Genomic DNA, 26,087 nt, shown 5'->3' with positions numbered 1-26,087 from the left:
GTGTAGTTCAATCCAGCTTGGAGGGTGGATGTTTCTGTTGGAGGGGGAGCGGGGAGATATAATGAAGGACCTTAGGGAGGGCTAATGGGCAATGTTGGGGTGCTACGGGAGTGTGCAAGGGGGCTGTTTAAATGAGAAGGGATCTATCCATGAGGGCTGAGTGGAGAGGGTGAAGCTTCCATAGAGTATCATATTTTGAAAACCTAAAATGTTTGTGTTTGAGCGTGTGAGTGAGTGGGTGGGTGGGTGAAAAAGATTTTAACACCCCTGCATTTGTTCTCAGACGTCCAGTTGAAATACCACTGCCTTACTCTCAGCGGCACTGTTTTTGGATCCCAGTTAAAGGCTGTATATCTTACAAGGTTGTATAATCTTAGAAGGGGGTGTGGCTATGAGGGGACATGGCTATGACTGTGACGAAGGGACCCTGCACTTCTGAATTTGCCACTACGCTACTGGTTGTAGCTGGGCTGAGAATATGGGGGGCACAGAGATGAAGGAATGGTTGCTATGGGCAAGATGATGATTGGGTACTGGGGGATAGAGAAGACTCACCTGTCATTCTTCTCCTCCAACACCAGGTTTCGAATCCTAGGAAGAAATGCAAGAAAAAGAAATACATCAACTCGGGGACTGTAAGTTTGGAGAATATTATTTTAATCTCTCCCACCCCTTCCCCAACCTTAGGACCCAGTGCAGAGGGTTAGATGGTGGGGTTGTGGAGTGTTTTCACCACAGCACAGTCTAGCCTTCTTGACCCAACCTATATATTTCTGCTCTACAAGTGGAATTACTTGGGTTGGATCCTGAATCTGTGTTCCGTGGGGTGAAGGCTCCAGTTGCAGAAGGTCCCTCCATCTGATTTTTGGGGATACCCCCCAGTACCACAGCTCACCCTCTCTGGCAGGGTCTCCTGACTCTGTGTAGCATTTTCAGGAAACTGGAGGGAGTGGCATGCAAAGGAGGAGCCCGGAAAGTCCACTTCCATCCAGCTGAAATCTGGATCCAACCATTGCTTCTATAAGAGAGATGATTATATTAATCACACACACACACACACACACACCCTTTCTGGGTCCCTGCTTCAATTTCATTAGGCTGCTCCACCTCAGGCCCTTCAATCTGCCTCTCCATCTACGTGGCTGTGGCATCTCTCCACCATCTCTCACACAGGTTGTTTTTACTCCTGTCTGTCTCTGTTCCTGGCAGGTAACCCTTCTGTCATTTGCAGTGCAATCGGAATTCACCTTTGTGGATTACATTCGAGGCGGGTACGTCTGTTGAAAAGCCCAGGTGCCTCCCAGCTCCCTGGCTCCTGAAGGCTCGGGGCCTACAGTCAGATTCATGTCTTCACAGCTTCTGAGGCATCGCCCCAGAAGGAAGCCATAAGGAGGGCAGCTGAGGCAGGAAGGCAGAACAAAATGGGGTGTGAGGCACGCTGAGGAATCACACACCTGAGGACTGGCAGAGGTGTTGGGGGTGGGGCTGCTTTCCTTTGGGGTACTGGCAGGACACTGAATGGTGATGGTGGGGCTAAATAAGGGGAGAATAAAGTAGAGGACACTTCAGGGGACTCACAAGGAAGGCAGCATCTCTTTCTCTCTCTTCTTCACCCTGCCCCTTAGGACACAGCTGAATTTCACAGTCGCCATTGATTTCACAGCCTCCAATGGTGAGTGTAGCACACCGGCGAGTCACTATGGGAACGGAGTGGCAGCTTAGCTGCCGGTAACCAGGCAGCCAAGGACCCCATGGCTACAGATTGAGATCTTTTAACCATCCGCCTCTGTGGGGTTGTCTGGCTTGGGCACTGCTTCTCCCCCCCCGCCAAATTAAAGCCATGGGGAACTCTTCCCCAAAGAATGCATGTGGTTCCACATTGGGGCTTGTTTGGGGCTGGAGATGCCCCTGTTCTGTTGGATGTGAGGAACTGAGGAGGGGTAGGTGAATTAAGCTGTTGGAAAAGGAACTGGAAGCAGAGGCCCACTGGGTGTGGGTGGGGGAGGAGCTATGAAGAAAGAGGAGAGGGTGAAATGGGGAGCGGCCACAAAGGAATCATTTGAACGAAGTTCCCAGGGGAGCATGTGTGGCTCTCCAGGTGTGGTTCAATTGCAAGTCCCATCAGCCCTAACCAGCATAGTCAATGGGGAGCTCTGATAGGAACTGCAGTCTCACAATGTCTGGTGGGCCATGCACCAGAGTGGAGGGACAGTCAAACCAAGCTGAGATGGGAAGTGGTTTTTGGCTTTTTGAGAGACTTCCCAGCATTGTATGTACTGGCTGTAGGAAGCCACAGGGCTGAGCTGCTGGGGGAGAAGGGGGAACTGCAGGATCTTGAGAGGCTGACAAGATGCCTTTTCACAGGGAATCCTTCACAGCCCACCTCCCTCCATTACATGAGCCCCTATCAGCTCAGCTCCTATGCCATGGCGCTGAAGGCGGTTGGCGAAATCATCCAGGATTACGACAGCGACAAGCTTTTTCCTGCCTACGGCTTTGGAGCCAAGGTCCCGCCAGATGGCCAGGTCTCCCACCAATTTCCCTTGGTAGGTAGAATGGAGCTCCGGGACGGTGGAGGGACTGTCATGGTAGAACACCTGCCTGGTATGCGGAGGTTCCAGGCTCAGTCCCTGACAACTTCCTTGGAATGGAGATGGCCAGGCTGGAAAGATCTTGGGGGTAGATGCTGCCACCCAAGATGGCCACTACTGAGCTAGGGGGATCGTTGCTCTGACTTGTTATGAGGCAGCTTCATAAGTCCTTATGGAATTGTGTTGTGTGGAACTCTCTGGATTAGATATAGATATATGTTTATGATCCAATGAGTTCACTATCTATCTATCTATCTATCTATCTATCTATTGTCTGTCTGTCTGTCTGTCTGTCTGTCTGTCTGAATAGAATATTAGAATAGTATAGTAGGGTTGGAAGGGGCCTACAAGGCCATCGAGTCCAACCCCCTGCTCAATGCAGGAATCCAAGTCAGAGCATCCCTGACAAATGGCTGTCCAGCCTCGTCTTGAAGGCCTCCAGTATGGGAGAGCCCACCACCTCCCCAGGTAATTGGTTCCATTGTCGTATTGCTCTTACAGTCAGGAAGTTTTTCCTGATGTTCAGCCGGAATCTGGCTTCCTTTAACTTGAGCCCATTATTCCGTGTCCTGCACTCTGGGATGATCAAGAAGAGATCCTGGCCTTCTTCTCTGTGACAACCTTTCAAGTACTTGAAGAGTACTATCATATCTCCCCTCAGTCTTCTCTTCTCAAGGCTAAACATGCCCAGTTCTTTCAGTCTCTCTTCATAGGGCTTTGTTTCCAGTCCCCTGATCATCTTTGTTGCCCTCCTCTGATGAACCCTCTCCAGTTTGTCTGCATCCTTCTTCAAGTGTGGTGCCCAGAACTGGACACAGTACTCCAGATGAGGCCTAACCAGTGCTGAGTAGAGGGGAACTAGTACTTCCTGGGATTTGGAAGCGATGCTTCTATGAATGCAGCCCAAAACAGCATTTGCCTTTTTTGCAGCCACATCACATTGTTGGCTCATATTCAGCTTGTGATCGACAACAATTCCAAGATCCTTCTCGCTTGTAGTGTGGTTGAGCCACGTATCCCCCATCTTGTAACTGTGCATTTGGTTTCTTTTTCCTAGGTGCAGAACTTGGCATTTATCCCTATGAAATGTCATTCTGTTGTGTTCTGCCCAGCACTCCAGTCTATCCAGATCACTTTGAATTTTGTTTCTGTCTTCCAAAGTATTAGCTATCCCGCCCAATTTTGTGTCACCTGCAAATTTGATCAGCATTCCCTGCACCTCCTCCTCCAAGTCATTAATAAAAATGTTGAAGAGCACTGGGCCCAGGACTGAGCCCTGCGGTACCCCACTCGTTACCTCTCCCCAGTTTGAGAAGGTCCCATTGATAAGCACTCTTTGAGTCCGATTCTGTAGCCAACTGTGGATCCACCGGATCGTTGTTTCATCTAGCCCGCTTTGAGCTAGTTTGCTCATCAGGATATCATGGGGCACTTTGTCGAAAGCTTTGCTGAAGTCAAGGTATATGATGTCTACAGCATTCCCACGGTCTACAAGGGAGGTTACTTGATCAAAAAATGAGATCAGATTTGTCTGGCAGGACTTGTTCTTGACAAATCCTTGTTGGCTTCGAGTAATCACGGCATTGTTGTCAAGGTGCTTCCAGATGGATTGCTTTATGATCTGTTCCAGAATTTTCCCAGGGATTGATGTCAGACTGACTGGTCTGTAATTCCCAGGTTCCTCCTTTTTACCCTTTTTGAAGATAGGGACAACGTTAGCCCTCCTCCAGTCATCTGGCACTTCCCCCGTCCTCCATGATTTCTCAAAGAGAATAGACAGTGGTTCTGAGAGTTCTTCTGCCAGTTCCTTTATGACTCTAGGATGCAGTTCATCTGGCCCTGGAGATTTGAACTCATTCAAAGTAATGAGGTGTTCCTTGACCATATGCCTGTCGATCTCAAGCTGCAATCCTGCCCTTCAGCCTGTACGTCGCCTTTGCCAGGGGGGTCATAGACCCTCTTTTGGGAGAAGACTGAGCCAAAGTAGGAATTGAGCACCTCTGCCTTTTCTTTGTCATCTGTTATCATTTTGCCATCCTTATTTAATAGCTGAACCACCATTTCTTTCCTCTGCCTTTTACTATGCACATAGCTGAAGAAAGCCTTTTTGTTGTTTTTCGCATCCCTCGCTAACCTCAGCTCATTCTCAGCTTTAGCCTTCCTGACTCCATCCCTGCAATTCTGTGCTATCTGCCTGTACTCTTCCTTTGTTACTTGGCCTTCTTTCCACTTCCTATATGTGTCCTTTTTTGTTTTCAGGTCATCTCTCAGCTTTTTGTGAAGCCACATTGGCTTCTTCTGTTGTCTTCCTCCAAGTGTGGAGCCTTAAATAGCCAAAATGGCACTACCCATGCATAAGAGGGAGGTATCAGCAGGCTAGGGAAAAACCCAAGGTTTGGAGAAGCACAAAAAATTATTGTGGGGTCAGGAACCCAGGGGAAGGGTGCTCAAAAAAGCTCCCGTGAGGACTCAACATGTTCATTGGACAAAGAATGCTGAGTGCCCGTTGGGGAAAAACCGAAAAACAAGGGATGAGAGATGAAATGGAGTTTCTTAAAAAAGAGCGTGCTAGCTGGCTGGACCCTTTAACAGGAATATTTCAGACTGCAACATTTTGTCACAGGGTCTACTTGTCCCTTATAAGGAAGTGTTGCCCCGGGATCTATTCTGAACTCCAGGTTTCGGTCCTGGAAGCAAGCAAGTCAAGTCAAATGTTACTGTTCAGTCAACTTGGTCATCTTCAGAGAATTGTTGAAGTGTTACAACAAAAGCAGAACAGTATTAAAGCTGATTCCTCTTTGTAACAGTAACATCTGATGGATCTGGCAGAGTAAGGAAAGATTCAACGTTGTTGCAGTTAATGACATGAGTTGCTACACAACACAATAAATGTCACTGCAGAAGACTTTGCTGCTCCGGCTGCTTCTATGGTGGCTCCAGGCATGACTAGGGATGTACGAAAGTCACTTACCTTTTCGAAGGGTGACATTCGTGGGGGGGGGAGGCACTCCGTCCCTCCCCCCGAAATTCTGGCTGGCTGGCTCCGCTCCGCAGGGATTCTGCGGAGCCGCTGGCCGGCTCCGCCAGCGGCCGGATATCTGGCCTCTGGCTAGCAGGGACGCAAATGGCGGCGGCTCTGGCCGCCGCCGTTTGCGTCCCTGCAGTCAGCCGTGATAGGCTATGTAAACATTTACGTAGCTTATCACGGTGTTTTTTTAAAATCTAGCCGTGATAGGCTACGTAAATCTTTATGTAGCCTATCACGTTTTGTGTTTTTTTTTTTACTGGAAATGGCGGCAGCGGTGGCGGCCGGTCGGAAGACCGGCCACCGCCGCCGCCGCCGAACCGCCGCTGTAGCTGCCGCCGCCAGGAAGATCCGCCCAAGGTAAGTCCCGTCCCGGTGGGGGGGCGGGGGGATTCGTGGGGGAATTCTCTGACATCCCTAGGCATGACCCTCCAAGCACGACCTAATTGCAGTTTGCAGTTGCAAGCTAGCAAGTGGATCTGCAATTGCATTTCCAGATATTGCGCATTTCCAGCGTGTATGCCCTGCTATTTTAAGCCCAGGCAAGTGGGCATGACACATCTGCTGTGGGTGGGACCATTTGAAGCTCCACCCACATTCACTATAACCTTTGTGGTGGCTGCCATTTTATTACTCTGTTTATTTTTTAAATCAGTCTTTTAATTAGTGCTGCAATGTTTTCCAGCTATATTATTTTAAGTGAAATACAGATACAGTGCTATAACAGATATAGTGCTATAACGCCTTCCCTAAAGCATTGCTCTCCAGATGTTTTACCTGAAATTCCCATCAGCCCCAGCCACCATAGCCAGTGGTCAGGAATGATGGGAGTTGTAGTCCTAAACATTGGGAGGGCACCACATTGGAGAAACCTGCTATAATGATGTTCCATAACACTATAATACAATAATACTAATTTTTAAAAATAATTTTTTAAAAACCTTTCAGACTGCCACCATTTTAGCAACATGGTTAATGGTGGTGACCAGAAATGTGTGTGTGTGTGTGTGTGTAATCTTTATAACATTATAGTGGTATGGTTTTCATTAGAAAAAAATTATGGCCAGAAGAGCTTGACGGCTAATTAAAAGATAAATATTTTAAAATGGGGTAATAAAATGACACCCACCTAAAATGGTTATAATAAATGTGTGCTGAATTGTGATAGGTTCACTTGCCCATGTCAAACCTCCACCCTTTAAAAAAGATGGAAGGATAGTGTTAAAGGCATCTACAGCTGTGGAGATGATGCTACTCATCTGTTCTTCTGAAAAAAGTCTGATTTCCTCCACTCTGAGGAAGAGTGAAGAACCACAGGCAAAATACAGGACAACAACAACTGGGTGTGTGTGGATGCCTTGTAAAAAGTGAGTGAATGAAGTGTGGCGATTCCACACCAAAAGCCTAGTGTGGAAGCACTTCCTGTAAGTAAAAAGCCTGTCATAGTTGAACAGCAAATAAACAACCTTATAGAGATCATTAATATTAATCAAATCACCTTTTAAAAATCCATTCTGTATTTCCCTTAGGTCATTAGGAAGTAATTGCACATCCTATTTTTGGCACTAATCACCATCCATAGTTGCCCACGGTCCATGCAAGCCTTCCCCAACCTGGAGCTCTCCATATGTACTGGACTACAATTTCATAATTCCCAGCCAGCACAGCCATTGGCTATGCTGGCTGGGATGATAGGAGTTGTAGGCTACCACATCTGGAGGGCCCCAGGTTGGGGAAGGCTGGTCTGCACTGAAATCTTGGCTTCATGTCCCTTCTCCATCACACTGCTACAGTCTCTCCTGCGGGTTTTGATCATTGCTGTATCCCTTTTCAGGACTAGCAGAGATGATGGGGCGCAGGGCTTAAGTTGTGCCTGCACTCACTGGGGCGAGGCCTTCCAACCTCTTTTCCTTGTCAAGGTTAATCTCTGGATCATAAGAGTGACTCTGGGCATGTGCACCTGGAATGCATTTCCCTTGCTACTGAGTAAACATGTCATAGCCATATGCTCACTTGTCAGAGGTTAATGAGAAGGGCTCTATCTCCAAGGATGTAGCTTTCAAGCTGTCGAGAGCCTCTCTAGGCACGTGGAGGGATCAGTCACACTGCTCACTTACCTTCTGCTCTTATGGCTCTTGGTAAAATATGATACAGAGCAACTGTACCAAATATCTGCGCATTTCTGTGGCTGAGCTTATGCAGCACAGCATGAAAACTGGATTCTCACACAGACTCCTGAGGAGCTTTAATTTTTTTTTTAAAGAAATCTCATGCTTCTGAAGACATTTCAAATATGGCGCTCAGGGAAGAGTTACATCCACACACAGAGAGGCTCTTGTGCTTGCTGAACTGCACTGTTCTCTTCACAGAATAACAACCCGGACAATCCCAGCTGTGAGGGCATTGAGGGAGTGCTGGAATCCTATTTCCAAAGCTTGCGGACTGTGCAGTTATATGGACCCACCAACTTTTCACCTGTCATCAACCAGGTTGCCCGGTAAGTGGTGAGCTGGAAAGCAGACTGCAGGAAATCTCCCTTCTCTCCTGCCTTCTGGAAGTTTTGCACTTTGCACCGTGACCAGAGCAGCTCTGAGCCACAGCTTGCCAAGAACCCGGCATCATAAACCCAGGTCTGGTAAAAGTTATGTCTCCCTTCAGTATGGCCCCGTGTGGCACCCTCGTTTGCACGCCCTCAAAGGCCTCTCAGGCGCAGCCTCCCTTACCCAGGCAGAGGTCACAGCAGGATTTGGACAGGTGAGCACAGCACTAGAGAAAGTGAAGGGACTGTCTAAGTCAGACTTCCCATATCTGATGCCCTACAGCTGTCTTGGACTTCAGCACCCATCAGCCCCAGCCAGCATGGCCAATGGTCAGGAATGCTGGGAGTGGCAGTCCAAAGCATCTGGTGCGCACCAGGTTGGGCAAGGCTGGTCTACTCTCTAGCAAGGCTGCAGTTTTAACTCTGCGGCTGAGGGATCTGTGTGTGCCAAGGAGCTTGGGGGTGACAGGTCGAGAGGGCAGTGGGAAGCAGGGAGGTGGCAGACATGGACATAGCTCAGTGGTGGACCACATGCCTTGTATGCCGAAGGTCCCAGGTTCAGCCCCAGCATCTCCAGGTATGGCTAGAAAAACTCGTGCCTGAAACCCTGGAGAGCCGCTGCTAGTCAATGTCAACGATTCTGGACTAGCTGGACTAGTGATCTGACTCAGGTTTATATTTTTTGTGAACTGCACAGAGAGCTTTGGCTACTGGGCGGTATAGAAATGAAATGAAATAAATAAGTATGTCTCTGGTCTAGCTGGGACAGTGGTCTGACTTAGTACAAAGCAGCTTCATAAGAACATAGGATCATAGAACAGCAGGGCTGGAAGGGGCCTACAAGGCCATCGAGCCCAACCCCCTGCTCAACGCAGGAATCCAAGTCAGAGCATCCCCGACAGATGGCTGTCCAGCCTCGTCTTGGATGCCTCCAGTGTGGGAGAGCCCACCGCCTCCCCAGGTAATTGGTTCCATAGTCATAAGAAGAGCTGTGCTGGATCAAACCAAGGTTCCATCTGGTCCAGCATTCTGTTCACACAGTGGCCAACCAGCTGTCGACCGGGAACCCACAAGCAGGACACGAGCACAACAGCACCCTCCCACCCATGTTCCCCAGCAACTGGTGCACATAGGCTCACTGCCTCTGGTACTGGAGGTAGCACATAGCCATCAAGGCTAGTAGCCATTGATAGCCTTTTCCTCCAGGAATTTTTCTAACCCCCTTTGAAAGCCATCCAAATTGGTGGCCATCACTACATCCTGTGGTAGCAAATTCCATAGTTTAACTATGCGCTGTGTGAAGGAGGACTTCCTTGTATCTGCCCTGAATCTCCCACCCATCAGCTTCATGGGATGACCCTGGGTTCTAGTATTTTGAGAGAGGGAAAAAAATGTCTCCCTATCCGCATTCTCCATACCATGCATAATTTTGTACACCTCCATCATGTCTCCCCTTACCCTCCTTTTTTCCAAGCTAACCAAGCCCAGCTGTTGTAACCTTCCCTCATAGGGGAGATGCTCCAGCCCCTTAATCATTTTAGTTGCCCTTTTCTGCACTTTTTCCAGCTCTACAATATCCTTTTTTTTAGGTGTGACCAGAACTGGACACAGTATTCCAAGTGTGGCCACACCATAGATTTGTATAGGGGCAGTATGATATTGGCAGTTTTGTTCTCAATTCCTTTTCTAATTATGCCTAACATGGAGTTAGCCTTTTTTTAGAGCAGCTTCAGACTGGGTTGACATCTTCATTGAGCTGTCCACACAACCCCAAGATCTCTTTCCTGGTTGGTCACCGCTAGCTCAGATCCCATTAAGCTATACTTGAAGTTGGGATTTTTTGCGCCAATGTGCATCACTTTACACTTGCTTACATTGAACTGCATTTGCCATTTAGATCTCCATTCTCCCAGTTTAGAGAGATCCTTTTGGAGCTCTTCACAATCCCATTTTGTTTTAACTACCCTAAACTTGTCACTCCGTTGCTCACTCCTAATTCCAGATCATTTATGAACAGGTTGAAAAGCATTGGGCCTAACACAGATCCCTGTGGGACCCCACTATTTCCTTCCCTCCATTGGGAGAATTTACCGTTTATTCCTACTCCCTGCCTTCTGTTCTTTAACTAGTTACTGATCCATAAGAGGACCTCTTGTCTTATTCCATGACTGCTAAGTTTGCTCAGGAGTCTTTGGTGAGGGACTTTGTCAAAAGCTTTCCTATGTTCCTATTGAAATAAGGGGTGTTCTGGTCCTCTCTCCTTTCCCTCTTCCCAGTTTGGCTGCCCAGGTTAGTGATGGGTCCCAATATTATGTCCTTCTCATCGTCACGGATGGAGTCATCTCCGACATGCTGCAAACCAAGGAAGCAATTGTCAGTGTGAGTCTGACTTTTCTCCTAGTTTGGGGTGGGGGAGTTTGGGGGAGGGCATCAAATCGAGTTGCCAGCACCAAACATCACCCTAAATGCCACCAGGAACGAAACTGTGATCTGCCCCTTCTTGAAGCTAACTGGTTTGTAGTGGAGGCTGGTGGCTCCTATTTCAGTGGGGCAGTAAATCTGCCCTGCGTTTCCATCAGAAATCTAAAGGAACTATCAAGGGTGCTGAACCCATCTGGGGATATGGTTCAGCACTTTGGATAGTTCTTTTAGAATTCTGACTGAAACCCAGGGCTGATTGATTGCCCCACTGAAATTGGAGCCACCAGGATCCACTGAACAAAGGACTCCTTGTGTCCTCTCCCAAGCTCTGCCACCCCAAAGGTCCTGTGTACAATTACGCATGGTGATGGTGCAGACGTTGGGCCAGAGTTGAGAAATGTGTGGGCTCCAGATGTTGGGCTGCACTTCCCATCAGCCCTAGCCAGCATAGCCAATGGAGAGGGATCATGGGAGCTGCAGTCCAACAACTGGAAAGCCAGATGTTCTCCACCTCTGCGTTAAGTGCTGCCAGGGTCAGAAACTGAGGCTGAGAGGCACCAGCCTGTCCTACTGAGTTGGGAAGTAACCAGCATCGTAACCGCATTGTCCCAGTTAAGTCCACTGAACCATTCGGCCTCCCATTAATTGAAGGGAAACACCATGGTTAAAATCCAACATAAGTCTTACATAGAGCAGACCCATTGAAATGAGTGGGACATGAGTTAGTCATGACTAACTTAAGTTGCATTCATTTTAGTGGATCTACTCTATGTAGGACGTATGTTGGATTTTACCCCATTTTTAATTTTATTTTAATGTGCCTTGGTCCTAGTAGACGCTTACCCACTATGACCTGGCCCATAGTCAGATCTTCTTCATCCATGCAGATATTAGTAACAGTAATCCTCATAAAGTAGTTATGAATGAGCAAGGGTATGTCAGAGACATCATATACCCAGCAAAAATGTAAGGTGTTCCCGGAATGAAGAGGCTGAGTGATTCAGGCTGTATTGCCAACCTCACTGCTTAACATCGGACCAAACAGCATCCTAAAAAAACCACAGTGTGGTTGCCCTGACGATATACTTTGACCTAAATAATGGGCTTAGGCTAAAGCTATTCTGACCCAAATAAGGAGGCAGGGAACTGAGGGCTGGCTGCTTAGCTTTGCAGGACTGACCCTACTATTAGGCCGAGTGAGACAGCCACTGCTGACACTGGGTGTCCTGAAAGGGCAACAAATTGTTAGCTATTTAATTTATTCTTATTATTGTATTTTTATTACCAAAGAGGGGGAGAGGTGCTTGTGCACCTTTATGTGGGAGGGGTACCATTTGCTGTTCCATCTCAGGCAGCAAAATGTCCTGGGCTGGCCCTGTGTGGAAGTGAACTCTGCCCAGGGCAGATGTGTATGTGTAGACAGTGAGGCCGCCATGCAGGCTGCAGCTCAGAGAGTGACACTCTTTCCCACAGGCCTCTTCTTTGCCTATGTCCATCATCATCGTGGGAGTAGGCCCTGCTGAATTTGGGGGTGAGTGTTGCCTGTATCCAGATGTGTTACGGACCAGCAAAGAATCGAGTTCTTTGAACCAGAACAACTGGTATGATAGTTTGGGAAACCTACTGGGTGGCATGTCAACAGGGTGGGTGGCCCACTCTTTGGCAATCCACACCTGACCTGTGAACCACAGCACAAAGCAGCCATGTAAACAGAAGGCCCACCTCGCTGTTGAGAGCCGGGCTGTGAAGCTGATGCTTTGTCTTCCATCCGTCTGTCCTGGAGCTGGGGTGCATGCAGGAATAGGTGCTTTTAAGATGTATCCTATACTGAGATATGGGTGGGGTAGCCACTTAAGAATCACCAAAAAAGAGGACAAAAGAGGACACCAATTTGCTTACAGTTTGCATAAGCTAATTTGTATGGATAGCTGCAAATTTAGAAATTATTATGATAATATAAACAGAAATACAGTACATCTCACCATAGCATGGAAGACTGTGACCAGGTGGCCCGTGTGCCTTGCTCAGTCTGCTGTCCAGGTGCTGTTGATGGGCAGCTTCAAGGCCCGGCTCTTCCTTCTGATGGTTCTTTGTCTTTAAACTGGACTGGGACAGGACAGCCCTTCAAACAGAGGACTGTCCTCTGTAAAAGAGGAGACATGCTCCCCCCTGCGGGTGATGGCTATGACCCTGGGGGATGACAGCAGATGTTAGTACTCATTATTATTGTGTCGTCCTTAGCAATGGAAGAGCTGGATGGAGATGAAGTGCGGGTCTCCTCCAGGGGCCGGTATGCTGAGAGGGACATTGTACAGGTAACTTCTGGCAGAATGTGGCTGGTTAGGACTGGCCAAGGGGAGGTTCACTGGAGACTTGTTTCCACTCTGGCTTGATTTTCTGTAGTCCTTTTTACAGCTTCAAGCTACACAAGGAGGTGCCAGACAGCTTCCAGTTCCTATCCCCCCCACCCCTGCCACCCATTATGGTCATTATCATGCAATGCTTTGCCAGAGCCTTGCTGTCAGAGAAGCGTTGCAGTGTTTATCACCAGGCCCTTGGTTAGGAATAAGAGTGGGAGCAAGGCCAGTCGTTTCTTCTTGCCCTGCCCTCATTGATGCCTTTGTGCTTCTCTTACCTTGCAAGCATCTGCCAAAATGACAGAACAGGGCTTTCATGTGCCTGGCCAAGAGATAGTTTTAGGTACCTCTCCATGACCCAGAGGTTTGTGGCTCAGCCCATATCCAGATCAGAGAGAGACCCCCATTGCCGATGTAAGTAAACATTTCCACACTTCGCATTGCCAGCCAGAAGATCAAAGGTGGGATTTCTTTCTTTCACTGTAGATCTGCTTTGTTAGCTTTGCAGAGCAGTATGAAAAGTTTACCACCCTATAAAACAGGGGTGGGCAACTTGTGGACCTCCAAATGTTTTGGCTTACAATTCCCATCAGCCTTAGCCAGCAGAGCCAACGGTGAGGGGTGAGGAGAGTTGTAGGCCAAAATGTCTTGGGGGCTACGGGTTGCCCACCCCTGCTATAAAGAAAAAGTTTGTCCATGCATGGGGTAGGGGTTAAGCAGCAGAATCTAAATGAATCTGGCTTGGCTGAGTGGACAGTTTAAGTGCGAGTCTGAACTTCCAGTCTTAATTGACCAGCCTCTGACCTCTTGCAAATCTTGTATTAACCTGCAGAGGAGCTGAGATCTCGCAAAGATCTTTGGCTTAATCTTTCAGCTCAGCTCTAATATTGCTTGCTTGAATCGCCAATGGCTGTTCAGAAAAAAATAAATGAAAATATCTGGAGTACTTTAGAGCTGACCTGAACAAGACCATATGTCATAGGCAGGAGATAAGGTTCAGATGCACAGTGGGGATTCAGCCCTAATACATTTGCCCAAGAGTGGGGGAAAATGGGCTCTTTCCCTTCACTTCTCTGCCACAATTAATGCCAAAGTATATTTGGATGGACTTGGGGATCTGGCCAAACACCCACCCTTCTCTGTTTCCTGCTCTTGTAGTTTGTGCCCTTCCGGGACTACGTGGATCATTCGGGGAACCACGTGTTAAGTATGGCACGCTTGGCGAAGGATGTCTTAGCCGAAATTCCTGAGCAACTCCTCTCCTACATGAAGACCCGTGACATCAAGCCCCTTTCTGCTAGTCCACAGTAGCTCCAACCTCAATGCAGCCTGAGCCAATCGGATCATTTCTGCTCCAGCCGGAACTGGGATGATTTCTACGAACTGGGAACCATTGGCTGTTCCCACTCTCTCATTCAGAGCTGGCTGGGTCATGCGGGTTGGGGGTGGGGACATCTCTATGGGGAGGTGGGCAGGATATGAACTCCATGCCTCATACACAGGCCGGGACACCAGCACAACAGCATGAAGACACCCAGAATCTCAAAGGGATGACCTCAGAGTTCATCACCCAGCCCTGGCAAGGGGCATGGACCAGAGGGGATTTCCAAAGACTTGCTGGGGGGCTCTGGGGCAGTATTTCCTTCAGGCCAGTTTGCTAAATAAGGTGCCATTTGGCTCTATTTCTGCCTGGCTATTGACAATAAACCATCCTTGGACCCAGGATCTCTTGCGTCCGTTTTGGTTTGGTTTGTTGGCACTGGGTAATTTTTACCATGAGTGACCTGGGGAGTTGTAACTTCTGGCTATCTCAGAGTATGCTTCCTGAGAAGGGACCAGTTCAGTCTTTAGATGCATTTTATTTACTGCAGACTCCCCCATAGCAAAATGCATTTGTCAAGGTTCCTCTTATGATCTGGACCCCCTGAGCAACTCCTTAAAGATGTCTTGCCTCTTTAAGGGAGCAATCCTATATAGATAGGTGGCCACTTCTGAACTTGGAGGGGACTGCCTATCCAAAGCAGGACAGGAGAAGCATGGGGGGGATTGTTCCTTCCGCGCTTCTCCTTCCCTGCTTTTTCAGCTAGACAGCCGATTGCAGCTGTCTAGCTGCGAGAGGACGGAGCAGGGAAGGACGTTCCTGTATGACACATGGGATGTGTCATATAGGCAGTTACGCTCTCCTTGCCCCGGAACACCCCCAGCCACGCCCCTTTTCGGCTGCTCTGCGCTCCTCTTGTGAGCGTGGAGGACCAGGTTGTTCCGCGCTGCCTTCGAGGCAGCGTGGAAGCGGTGGGGAGGTCAGATCTCCAGGAAGCGACCTCAGAGCATGGGCTCCAAGGTCTGTTCCCAGAAAACAACATATCCTATGGCCGTCTAGTCGCCGTGTAGTGGCCATAGGGTTGCTCCCTCCAAGTCCCATTTTCCTTCTTTTACTTTCCCCTTTCCAATAACGTGTGGTTTAGGCTGTAGATGTAGGGTGATTAATACTCTAGACACAAGGTTTAACCACAACAGTTTACTGGTACATTAAAGCAAGTAAATCACAACTAAAGCTAAACTAAACTAAAGTAAATCACACAATAGAGCTGAGTGATACAAAAGGCCTTAAGAGAAAATAAAAGTTGCAAAAAGCAAGTTCCTTTACCCTAGCTGTACTTAAGACTTCTCCAGGCTGTTTCTTCCTGCTCCCTCTTCAGGCTCTGGTCTCACCAACTCTGCTCTTACTGTTTGGTCTTTCTAACTCTCTCTTTTCATACCCTCCTCCCGCAGAACCATAAGTACTGCTTCAAACCTGAAGAAATGAAATTTAACTGGGGAAATGAAACGGAAACTTAACTGGGGTAATGAAACTACCCCTGCCAACAAAACTTCCAGGCCTCTAGGCCTGACCTTTTCTCCCTTTGCCTCTGTAGGCCTCAAACCTTCACAGCATTGCTAATCTGAAAGAAGTGGTTACTGATTATTTATTTGAAGTATTTTTATGCCGCTTCTCAACCAAAAAGGCTTCCAGAGCAGTTTACATATAATCAATTAAACAAGACAGTCCCTGCCCACAGGGTTACAAATTACAAAGACATGACACACAAGGAAAAAGGAATGAGGAGGGAAGGATAAAAAATGGTAATTCTTTTGGCAGGGCTGGTAGAATGCTCTCTTTCTCTCATCTCTGCTCTCTTTCTCTCATATTTGCCTGCTGGAACTGCTGGTAGTGGTGATAGTTGAGGAAGTTGGAGCCTCCATGAGAGAGGTCTTCAGCAAGGTTGGTGGGGATTCCTGACAAGAAACAGCACAGGAATGAGAATGATGACAGAGATAAGCTACTATAATGCAGAAAAGATCAGCACTCTGGATGAAAGCTTATGAGGATTCCCATGCCATGTTAATTTCTAAAGCAGGGGCTGGAAATCTTTTTTTCTCTTGAGGGCCACATTCCTTAGGTATAATCTTCAGGGCCCACATGCCAGTGGTGGTCAGAGCCACAGCCCGAAGTGGGCAGAGCCACCCCTTTCTCTTTCTGCCACCCCTTTTTCTCTGTCACCCCCCGCCATCCCTTTTCTCTCTGCCACCCCTTTGTCTCTCTGCCACCCGTTTTCTCACTCTTTCTGCTGCCCTCTTTCTTTCTCTGCTGCCTTTTCTGTCTTTCTGCCATCTTGTTTTCTCTCACTCTCTTTCTGCTACCTGGTTCTCTCTCTCTGCCACCCTTCTCTCTCTCTGCCACCCCTTTTCTCACTTCCTGCTGCTCCTTTTCTCTCTGCTGCCTTTTGTCACTCTTTTACCACCCCCTTTTCTCTCCCTCTTTCTGCCACCCTTTTCTCTCTTTCTGCCACATCTTTTTCTCGTTTTGTGCAACACATTTTTCTCTATCTGCCCAGGGATTGCCTGGGGACGAAGGGCAGATACCTCTTTCCAGAGGCCTGAAATGATCATTTGCAGAGGGCTTTTGAAATCAGGCTAAGGGCTGCAGGTTACCCACCCCTATCTTAACAGTACCGAGTTCCTACCCATGCAGGCACCTGCTTCCTTTCCAAGCCTCTTGAGGCAACAGCTTCTTTCAGGGCCAAAGTCCAGGCCAAATATTGCCCAATGGTACCTTGGGGGTAGCAACTGAGCGCTGCTAGATTCTTCTTTTCCAGCCTGAGTCTAGGAGGACAAGTGTTTCACCTACCTTAGGGATGGGGAAATCCTGATACTTTCAGCCTGCAAACTGGCTATTTTGACCCAGGTAGCAGTTCTCCAGCCCATCCCTGGAGTCCTTACACAATCTCTGCAGGAGGGACATTTAGCACACAGCAGAAGCGGCAGACCAGCCTGTGAGGTTCAATCGCTGGAAGCCATCAAGCAGATGGGAAGAGAGTATTCCCGCTGCAGGGTGTGTGGCCTACTTTATCTCTGTTCTCATGAAAGTGCAGCCCCAAGCCCATGTGAATAAAATATGCAGCAGCAGCTGGCAGGCTGCCTCCGCTCATTTGATACGGGCGGGAGGGCCAGCCTGGGCAGCAATGCCGTTCAAAGGCTCAGCTGCACCATCACCCCATCCCTGACTTTGAACTATCTTTGCCTTTGGGCCCAAGGAGCTCCAGTTAACTCAGGAGGGGCTTGATTCCTGAGTAGCTTCTTGGGGCAGGTAAGCAGTGGTTTGCTGAGCAGATGGCCTCAGCAGTGCCAGCCTGTGTAGGAGGCACAGATGACAACTGGGCACGGGAGTGGGCAATTCCACCTCTCGCCCACCTTTCTCTTTTCATCCCTCAGCTTCCTGCCTCTGTATCTCTGCTCTCCCCAAGCATCTACCACATCTGCCTTCTACAGCTTCATCCTTTAGCCCTGCAGATCTAGGACTCTGAATACTAGCCTCGGCACTACAACTTTAGATATACAGCGGAATCCATTAGCAAGTTTCTAGCCCTTGTGGTAGCAGAGGAAACCCAGGAGAGTCTCTGCTGAATTGCTTGCAGGAGTGGTGATGATGCATATTGCCAGAGAGATTATATATTCTTTTGTCAAAAGTTCAGCTGTCTTCAGCTCAGCACAGCACTCTCCCAGCCCTTCCCACAATCCATAGCTGCAACCCATCCTGTCCCTACTCCCAAGATTCCTCAAGTCCCAACTCTCTTTCTCAAACAGCATCCCAGACCTTGCCACAAGAAATGAGGATCCTTCAAAACCTATTTAGCAAATCATGTTGCCAAAATACAATTACTGCATGCTGGGGTAATATCTATGCAGACATAAGAAGAGTTCTGCTGGATCAGATCAAAAGGCCATCTAGTTCAGCATCCTGTTTCTAGCCATGGCCAGATGGATGCCTCAAGCTGCCCCACATGCTGCCCCCTCCTGGGTTTGTTTTTTGTCCCCCAGCAACTGGCATTTAGAGGGCTACTTCTTCTGAACATGGAGGTTCTGCTTGGCTATTTCTATTTTTTGTTTTATTTTAAGGCTGCAAACTCATATTCACTTAGCGGCAGTAACGTCTATTGAATTCAGTGCAAGTAGTCATGTATAGGATTGCACTGTAAGCCACCTAAGTTACTGGCTATTACTGCATCCTACCTAATGCTGAGCATTTCAAGATTCAGATCACATGACTTAGAATTTTTTAGCATGGAATTCTAGTTGCTATCCCTTTGGCTGACCGCATTCCGCTGTCACCTGGTCAGCAGGATTCATTCATCAGTCACAATCACAGAGCTCCAAAAAGACTGATGTGACAAAAGAGGCCTCCCTGCTTGCTCGCTTTAGAAAATCACAGTTTGGATGGAGGAACCATGATTCACGTGGTTCCTGTATGTTGATGGGGCAAGCCCCATGTGCTGTATTAATCACCCATCAAGGGGTCACAGGATGTTCCAAACAAACTGCATTGTGACTGCGACTCCCCAGCTCCATACCATAGCCACTCCTGCAATCCGGCCTCTCTGGCTGGGACTGCAGAAGCAAACACAGATGCTCGCAGTGCTAGCTGCTTAATCTAATCAATCTGTCCCCCGCTTCTTCCTGCCTCCCGGGAAGAACATCATTACAAGTGAGAGACCAACCTGGTCCTATGAATGCTGCAATCACCGGGGCATTCGACCAGGTGGCTCCGAAACATCCTCTCCCGCTCAACAGAGTGGTTCACCCCATGGCAGCAAGCTCTGAAGCGGGAGGTGAGACGGTAGAGCGGCGGTGGTGAAAATCTCGCTCTGAAGACATGGGTTAGAGCTGTCGCTTCAGCCTACCATGGGGCGATAAGAGCAGCAAAAAAGAATGTTTATGCTGCCTCTATTGCGTCTGCAGAGTGCTGTTCCGGGAGGCTGTTCCAAGTGATCTGGAACCTGGTCGGTCCAGTTGTTCCAGAACCAATGGAGCATTCTAAGGCCCCCTGTGATGAGTTTGCAAAGCACTTTGCAGATAAAATCGACCGGATCAGGAGTGCTATTCCGTGCGCTGTGGATACAGTTAATGAACCAGGGGCAGCCAGTGGCAGTCCGATTGTGTGGGATTGGTTCCAGCTTCTTCCTTTGGAGGAAGTGGACAAGGTGCTTTATCTTTAAGGCCAACCATCTGCTTACTTGATCCTTGCCCATCTTGGCTCATTATGAGCTGCAGGGAGAGACTTAGGGAGGGGATCAAGGCAGTGGTGAATGTCTCCCTTGAGGAGGGAGTGATGCCATCAGTCCTCAAGGAGGCAGTGATAAGACCACTGTTAAAGAAGCCCTCCTTGGATCCCCAAGACTTGAACAACTTTCGCCTGGTCTTGAATCTGCCCTTTGGGGGCAAGGTGATTGAGCAGGTGGTGGCTTTGCAGTTGCAGGCACACTTGGAAGAAGCCGATTATCTGGATCCATTTCAATCGGGCTCCAGGACTAGGCAAGGGACAGAAACGGCCTTGGTCGTCTTGGTGAATGATATGGGGAGAGCTCTGGAAGGGGCGAATGCTCCTTCCTTGTTCTCTTTGATCTCCCAGTGGCTTTTGCTACCGTCGACCACGGGATCCTCCTGGACCACCTGGAGGGGCTGGGCATAGGGACACCGTATTACAGTGGTTCTGTTCCTTCCCCTCTGGCAGGTACCAGAAGGTAGCTCTGGGGGAGGAGACTTCAGACCCTTGGCTGCTCACTTGTGGGGTGCCACAGGTTTCTGTTCTCTTCCCGATGACATTTAACATCTATGTGAAGCCACTGGGGGCTATCATCAGGAGGTTTGGGGTGCAGTGTCACCAATACGCAGATGACACACAGCTCTACCTCTCATTTAAATCCTCACCAAGGTTCGCTGTAGAAACCCTGTCAAAGTGTCTGGAGTCAGTGAGTGGCTGGATGGAAAGGACTAAGCTGAAACTGAACCCCGACAAAACTGATGTACTTTTTGTGGGAGACAAGGAGAGGTTGGGTGATGTTGACCTGGTGTTTAATGGGGTGCGGCTACCCCTGAAGGCCTAGTCTGGGGGTCACTTTGGACTCCCAGCTGTCCATGGAGGCTCAGGTGTCAGCCGTGAGCCAGGCAGCGCTGTACCAACTCCATCTGATGCAGCGGCTGCAGCCCTACCTTCCTAACCATTTGCTCCCATCAGTAGTTCATGCCCTGGTCTCCTCTCGCCTAGACTACTGTAATGCACTGTATGTGGGGTTGCCCTTGAAGATGGTTCAGCAGTTGCAGCTGGTGCAGAATGTGGCGGCCTGCCTTATTAAAGGCAGCCATCGGCAAGACCACATCACTCCAGTGCTGAAGGAGTTGCACTGGTTACCAGTTGTTTTTCGGGCTCAATTCAAGGTGTTGGCATTGACCTTTAAAACCCTGCTTCTGGCCCAGTCTATCTTAAGGAGCGCCTCCAACAACGCTGGGATGCTGCTCAACGACATCGGCCTCGGTAGGCCTTCTGTCTGTCCCATCAGCCAGAACAGCTAGGCTGGTGAGGACTAGGGAGAGGGCCTTTTCTGTGGTGGCCTTAACTTTGTGGAATTCCCTCCCTAATGACCTCCGCCATGCCCCCTCTTTGATGAGCTTCCACCAGGCTTTAAAAACCTGGCTGTTCAGGCAGGCATTTGGGGTGGGTTAGGGTTTTTTAGAGCAGTGTTGTTGTTTTTTGTTCAGTTGATTATGTAAATTTGTTATTAATACCGTACGCCACCTAGAGTGGCTGGGTAGCGGGCCAGATGGGTGGCTAATAAATCAAGTCAAATCAATCAATCAGTCAATCAAATCTCTCTGTAGCTATGACATACCAGGCAAAACTGGTTGTAGTCTTGATTGTGGCATGGGAGTGTGACCCATTTCAAATTCTAAGGAACAGTGGGTGTAGCAGTGAATGTTGAAGTGAAGGCACTCATTAGAAGAGTCCTCATAGCCACGCCCCCACCCCCACCCCAATGAGGGTCCAAACGTTCATAAAGCTCCGTTGATCCATATCAACAAAGCAGTTCTAGGAGTTTTCATCTCCACCAATGGGTTTTAGTTGCCCATGCAAGACGAAGCCACCCCTCAAAATATTCTGCATTACAATAGGGAACAATATATTAGGAACATAAGAAGAGCCAGGCTGGATCAGACTAAGGGCCCATCTAGTCCAGCATTCTGTTCACACAGTGGCCAACCAGCTGCCTGTGGGAAACCCGCAAGCAGGACGGTTGCTATTCATTTCCTGCCAGTTATTCTGAGAATTGCAGGTAAGCTCAGAGGGACCAGGGAAACCTGGGATGGGGGGTGGGGAGAGATGACTTCATCATCCCTGCTAGCCAAACATCCTGGTGTTGGGATCCTGCGAGCGCTAGCTCCACTACACCACTGCTAGGGAAAATCCAAGGAGTGGTCATTGTATTGCATCCACTATCTAGCCTGGGGGCAAATTCCAAAATCAAAAATACTAGGAAGGGTCCTGTGGCACCTTTGGGACTAACAAAACTATTGTGGCATAAGTGTTTGTGCATTAGAGCTGCACTGCCAAATGCACAGAGTTGCCATAAAGCCTCGGGAGACAGAGAGATGCTGCTTTATTTGACATAACAAGCCTCTTCCAACAGTTTTGATCCCTTGTATCAGGTCCTCAGCCTTTGCGTTAATAAACAGTAAATAAATACCTTGGCTTAGCTCATAGCCCCCATCATGACTTTCCAAAAACCAGCATGTATTAATTATAGATCCTCTAGTAACGGAACCATGATTAATGAAAGTAACTGACTCACTAAGAGGTCCCGGATGCAACAGCGGACCTGCTCAAATGAAGATCAACAGCTTTTGTTGGCATGGAGGTCCGAGCAAAGTTATACTTTGTAACACTGGAGTGGCAACACAGGTCTCTTTTTCTTCTTCTTAAGGAACATAGGAAGCTGCCTTATTTCGACCCCTAGTTCGTCTAGGACAGCACTGTTTACAGGACTGACAATGGCTCTGGCAGGGTTTCCAACAAGAAGCTTGCCCACCCCTCCTTGGAGGTGCTGGAGATGGAATCTGGGACCTTTTGCATGCAAAGAATATGCTCTATTGCAGAGCTAAGGCCCTTCTGTTTTCGCACATACACACACACGAATCAGAAAGGCACCATGTGCTATCAGCTTTCCAACTAAAAAGCAGATGTCCAGACTGCCCATTCAAATATTATGAAATATTTTTTTCCCCAAGGCAAAGATAATCTGCATCAGACAAAGTTATGTCTAAAGCAGCCTAAACAAGCAGAAGCAAAGTACTGGACAACCAACGTTGCTGAACTTAAACTCTACAAAAGAAATAGATGCACTAGGTTTTCCCTAGCTATGTTTTATTGCTTAGTTTCTCTGTAGTGTGCTGATTGCCTGACCTTTAAATATTTAAACTATCTGCTCAATGGTCTGATTTATAAGTCTTTGTTAGAGGTGCCACAAGAGTCTTTGTTGCTTGTGGTCTAATCAATTTAGAGTGTTCGGTTGTAGAATTTTTGCCCAATGCAAGGAGTTTAGACTAAATGAGCACAGGATATTGCATTGCCCACTAGCACATGTGGCTTTAAAAAGGATTGCGTCCATTCATAGCCAGTGTGGTGTAGTGATTAGAGTGATTGACTGGAACTGGGGAGACTTGGGTTCTAGTCCCCACTCGGTCCCAAAGCTCACTGGGTGACTTTGGGCCAGTTACTGACTCTCAGCCTGACCCACCTCACAGGGTTCTTGTGAGGATAAAATGGAGAGGAGGAGGATCATGTAAGCCACCTTCAGTTCCTTGGAGGAAAAAATGGTGGCATATAAATGTAACAAATAAATTAATAAAATAAACATCCTGCAACAAGCAGGGGATTAGACTAGGTGGCCTACATCACCCCTTCCAGCTCTAGGTTTCTATGGAGGAAAGATCTATTCATGATTATTACCCATGAGAGTAGTAATGTTTCCCATGTAAAATTTTAGATTGTAAACTCCTTGGGGCAGGGAACTGTCCTCTTGTATGCTTAAAGTGCCATGCACACTGATGGTACAATACTACAACCACCAACAGCAACAACTGACACCACCTTGGAATGGAATATATGAACATTCAGAGGCAGTATATCTCTGATTTACAAATTCTGGGGACAAAAGACCAAGGATGGCTGCTTCCACCATTCTCCCTTGGTCACCTTCCCCAGGGCATCTGGCAGAGAGATTGCTGAGCCAGACTAAGCTTGATCTGATCCACCGTAATAATACTTGTGTTCTTATGTTAAGCCCCTTCGAGATTCCATGATCATTTGCATCTTCTTTATCCCCTGGATTGCATTTGCTCAACAGCTGGAGGCTGGGAACGATCCTGTCTTCATTAAGACCATTTTTTTTATTGCATCTCAGAGGAATAAATAATCTTCCACTCATTACTTGATTGTGTCGGGGGTGGTTTCCTTTGAAGTTGCTATTCTAATTCTCGGATGTGCGGCATGTTTGGTTTGAAAACACCTCTAGAGAAAAGGTGGGATCTTAATGCAAAGCCAGCAGCAGACATGAGATGTACATCTGCTACCTCTTTGTGCTTTGGGGGACCCTCTCTTGCTTCAAGATCTAGTAACAAAAGTCAAATGTACCAGGGTTAGCCAGTGTCACAGCGCCATCTCTTGGAGACTCCACCTTTCGTAGTTCCTTAGATCATCACAAGTGTGGGGGGGGTTGTTTTTGTTCTTAAAGGCTGTCATTTTTATCTGTTCTATGGGACCATACCTGGGATAATAATGTTGTTAAATTAAACTTACCCCTTGAAAGCCTTTCGTTGTCATCTCATAACATTAAACCATCTCTCAAATTGGTTTATGAAGCCGGGTGATGTTTCTTTGTACTTCACGTATCTGCCCTTTTTGTTGTAGTCTGTTGTGGTCTTATTAGGGGGTCGGATCCAGATTTATGGATCGACTGCACTGATGCAAGTTCCCTGACCCCCCTCCCCACAGCAGGACCTCCACCCCTGAAAATGCTACATTGAGAGCCATAAGACCCTGCTGATAGGGGTGAGCTGTGGTGTGGGGGAGGGGGTCCCCCAAAATCATCCAGAGGGACCTTCTGCAAACACAGCCCGTTCTCTTACAGAAGACAAACCCTGGATCCAATCCAGCATTTTAATTGTAATTGTATTACATTACAGTAAACTGCCTTGATACCGTAAGATGAAGGGTGATATATAAACAGTGTAAATAAATCATAAATAATGTTCACAGCCAGGGCAGCTGAAAAGTAGTGAAAGGATAAATCCCTCCCTCTCCTGCCCCCCATTTCAATAGGTGGTTAGGGGCAATTTGATTGTATTCCTGGGTCTCCAGAGAAAAGGGGCTCGGCAGCCACTGGTGGCTGCCAAATCCCTTGCCTGTTTCACGTGCTGTTCATATCCTAGTTGCTTTAGCAGGCTTCCATAGGGTTGGAGTTCCATATAAAGATGGGGCAAGAAGGCCCTGCTTTGTGCTCTTTTAAGTGACCAAAAAAAATTAAATGTGAGGTTTTGTAAAATCCTTGCAACCCCCATGACAGATCACACCTGTAGAATCTTGTAAAGGCCTAAGGTATGCATGTCCCTGGCTGTAAATATGGGAATGCTCTCCGTGCTTCCCTATGATACGTCACACAGTTCTACAGGCAGTGGTACACAGGCCACATGTACATTCTGTCACACAACCATTATTTTACCTTGCTGATCAGGCTTTGCAACATCCTCTGAGTAGCTATTAGTTGGCACATTACATACAAAACCTAGAAATATAACACTGAGGCACGGAATACTTCTGTCTCCCACAATTGCCTATATTTCTCAGAATGTTAAGAACATAAGAGCTGTGCTGGATTAGACCAAGGGTCCATCTAGTCCAGCATTCTGCTCACACAGTGGCCAACCAGCTGTCAACCAGGAAACATCAAGCAGGGCATGAGTACAACAGCACCCTCCCACTCATGTTCCCCAGCAACTGGTGTACATAGGCTCGCTGCCTCTGGTGCTGGAGGTAGCATATAGCCATCAAGACTAGTAGCCATCGATAGCCTTCTCCTCCATGAATTTGTCCCATCCCATTTCAAAGCCATCCAAAGTGGTGGCCATCACAACTTGTGGTAGCAAATTCTACAGTATAACTATGTGCTATATGAAGAAGTCCTTCCTTTTATCTGACCTGAATCTCCCACAAACAAGAAGTACTTCCTCTTGACTGTTTTGGGATGACCCTGAGTCCTAGTATTGTGGGAGAGGGAGAAAAATGTCTCCCTATCCACTTTCTCCACATCATGCATACTCTATTATGTCTCCCCTTACTCACTGTAACTTTTCCTCATAGGGGAGATGCTCCAACCCCATGATCATTTTAGTTGCCCTTTTCTGCACTTTTTCCAGCTCTACAATATCCTTTTTTAGGCGTGGTAACCAGAACTAGACACAGTATTCCAAGTGTGGTTGAACCATATATTTTTATAAGTATTATGAGTATGATATTGGCAGTTTTATTTTCAATTCCTTTCCTAATTATGCCTCACATGGAATTAGCCTTTTTCACAGTAGTCGCACACTGGGTCGACATTTTCACCGTGCTGTCCACCAAGCCCCAAGATCTCTTTCTTGGTTTGTCACCACTAACTTAGATCCCATCAGGTTATATGTGAAATTGGGATTTTTTTGCCCCAATGTGCATCGCTTTGCACTTGCTTACACTGAACCCCATTTGCCATTTAGATGCCTATTCTCCCAGTTTGGAGAGATCCCTTTGG

The 26,087-nt window shown here is 47.8% G+C and overlaps 1 protein-coding gene and 1 long non-coding RNA gene across 4 annotated transcripts in view; one reads left to right on the top strand and one right to left on the bottom strand.

The window, feature by feature from the left end:
- Positions 1 to 14,657, top strand: part of CPNE9 (copine family member 9) — a 70,999-nt gene extending 56,342 nt beyond the window's left edge. For all 3 annotated transcript variants that reach the window (XM_084832522.1, XM_084832523.1, XM_084832524.1), the window contains 9 exons: positions 582 to 635; positions 1,210 to 1,271; positions 1,626 to 1,672; positions 2,365 to 2,546; positions 7,986 to 8,113; positions 10,432 to 10,534; positions 12,050 to 12,107; positions 12,818 to 12,891; positions 14,092 to 14,657. In XM_084832522.1, coding sequence (XP_084688648.1) covers positions 582 to 635; positions 1,210 to 1,271; positions 1,626 to 1,672; positions 2,365 to 2,546; positions 7,986 to 8,113; positions 10,432 to 10,534; positions 12,050 to 12,107; positions 12,818 to 12,891; positions 14,092 to 14,244 — 861 coding nt within the window. In that variant the 3' untranslated portion in view covers positions 14,245 to 14,657. The remainder of the gene's footprint in view (positions 1 to 581; positions 636 to 1,209; positions 1,272 to 1,625; positions 1,673 to 2,364; positions 2,547 to 7,985; positions 8,114 to 10,431; positions 10,535 to 12,049; positions 12,108 to 12,817; positions 12,892 to 14,091) is intronic.
- Positions 14,658 to 15,439: 782 nt separating this feature from the next.
- The window catches only part of LOC146355112 (uncharacterized), a 39,570-nt gene continuing 28,922 nt past the window's right edge, over positions 15,440 to 26,087 (bottom strand). Inside the window, exon 4 of the long non-coding RNA XR_014788584.1 lies at positions 15,440 to 16,209. This is a non-coding gene — a long non-coding RNA (uncharacterized LOC146355112). The remainder of the gene's footprint in view (positions 16,210 to 26,087) is intronic.

The sequence above is a fragment of the Heloderma suspectum genome, chromosome 2 (assembly GCF_057233095.1).
Source record: "Heloderma suspectum isolate Gila_16-S chromosome 2, 16-S_ref, whole genome shotgun sequence".
In the NCBI taxonomy this organism is placed as follows: Eukaryota; Metazoa; Chordata; class Lepidosauria; order Squamata; family Helodermatidae; genus Heloderma; species Heloderma suspectum.
Note: the sequence above shows the minus strand (reverse complement) of the source record. Positions and strands in the feature narration are given on the sequence as shown.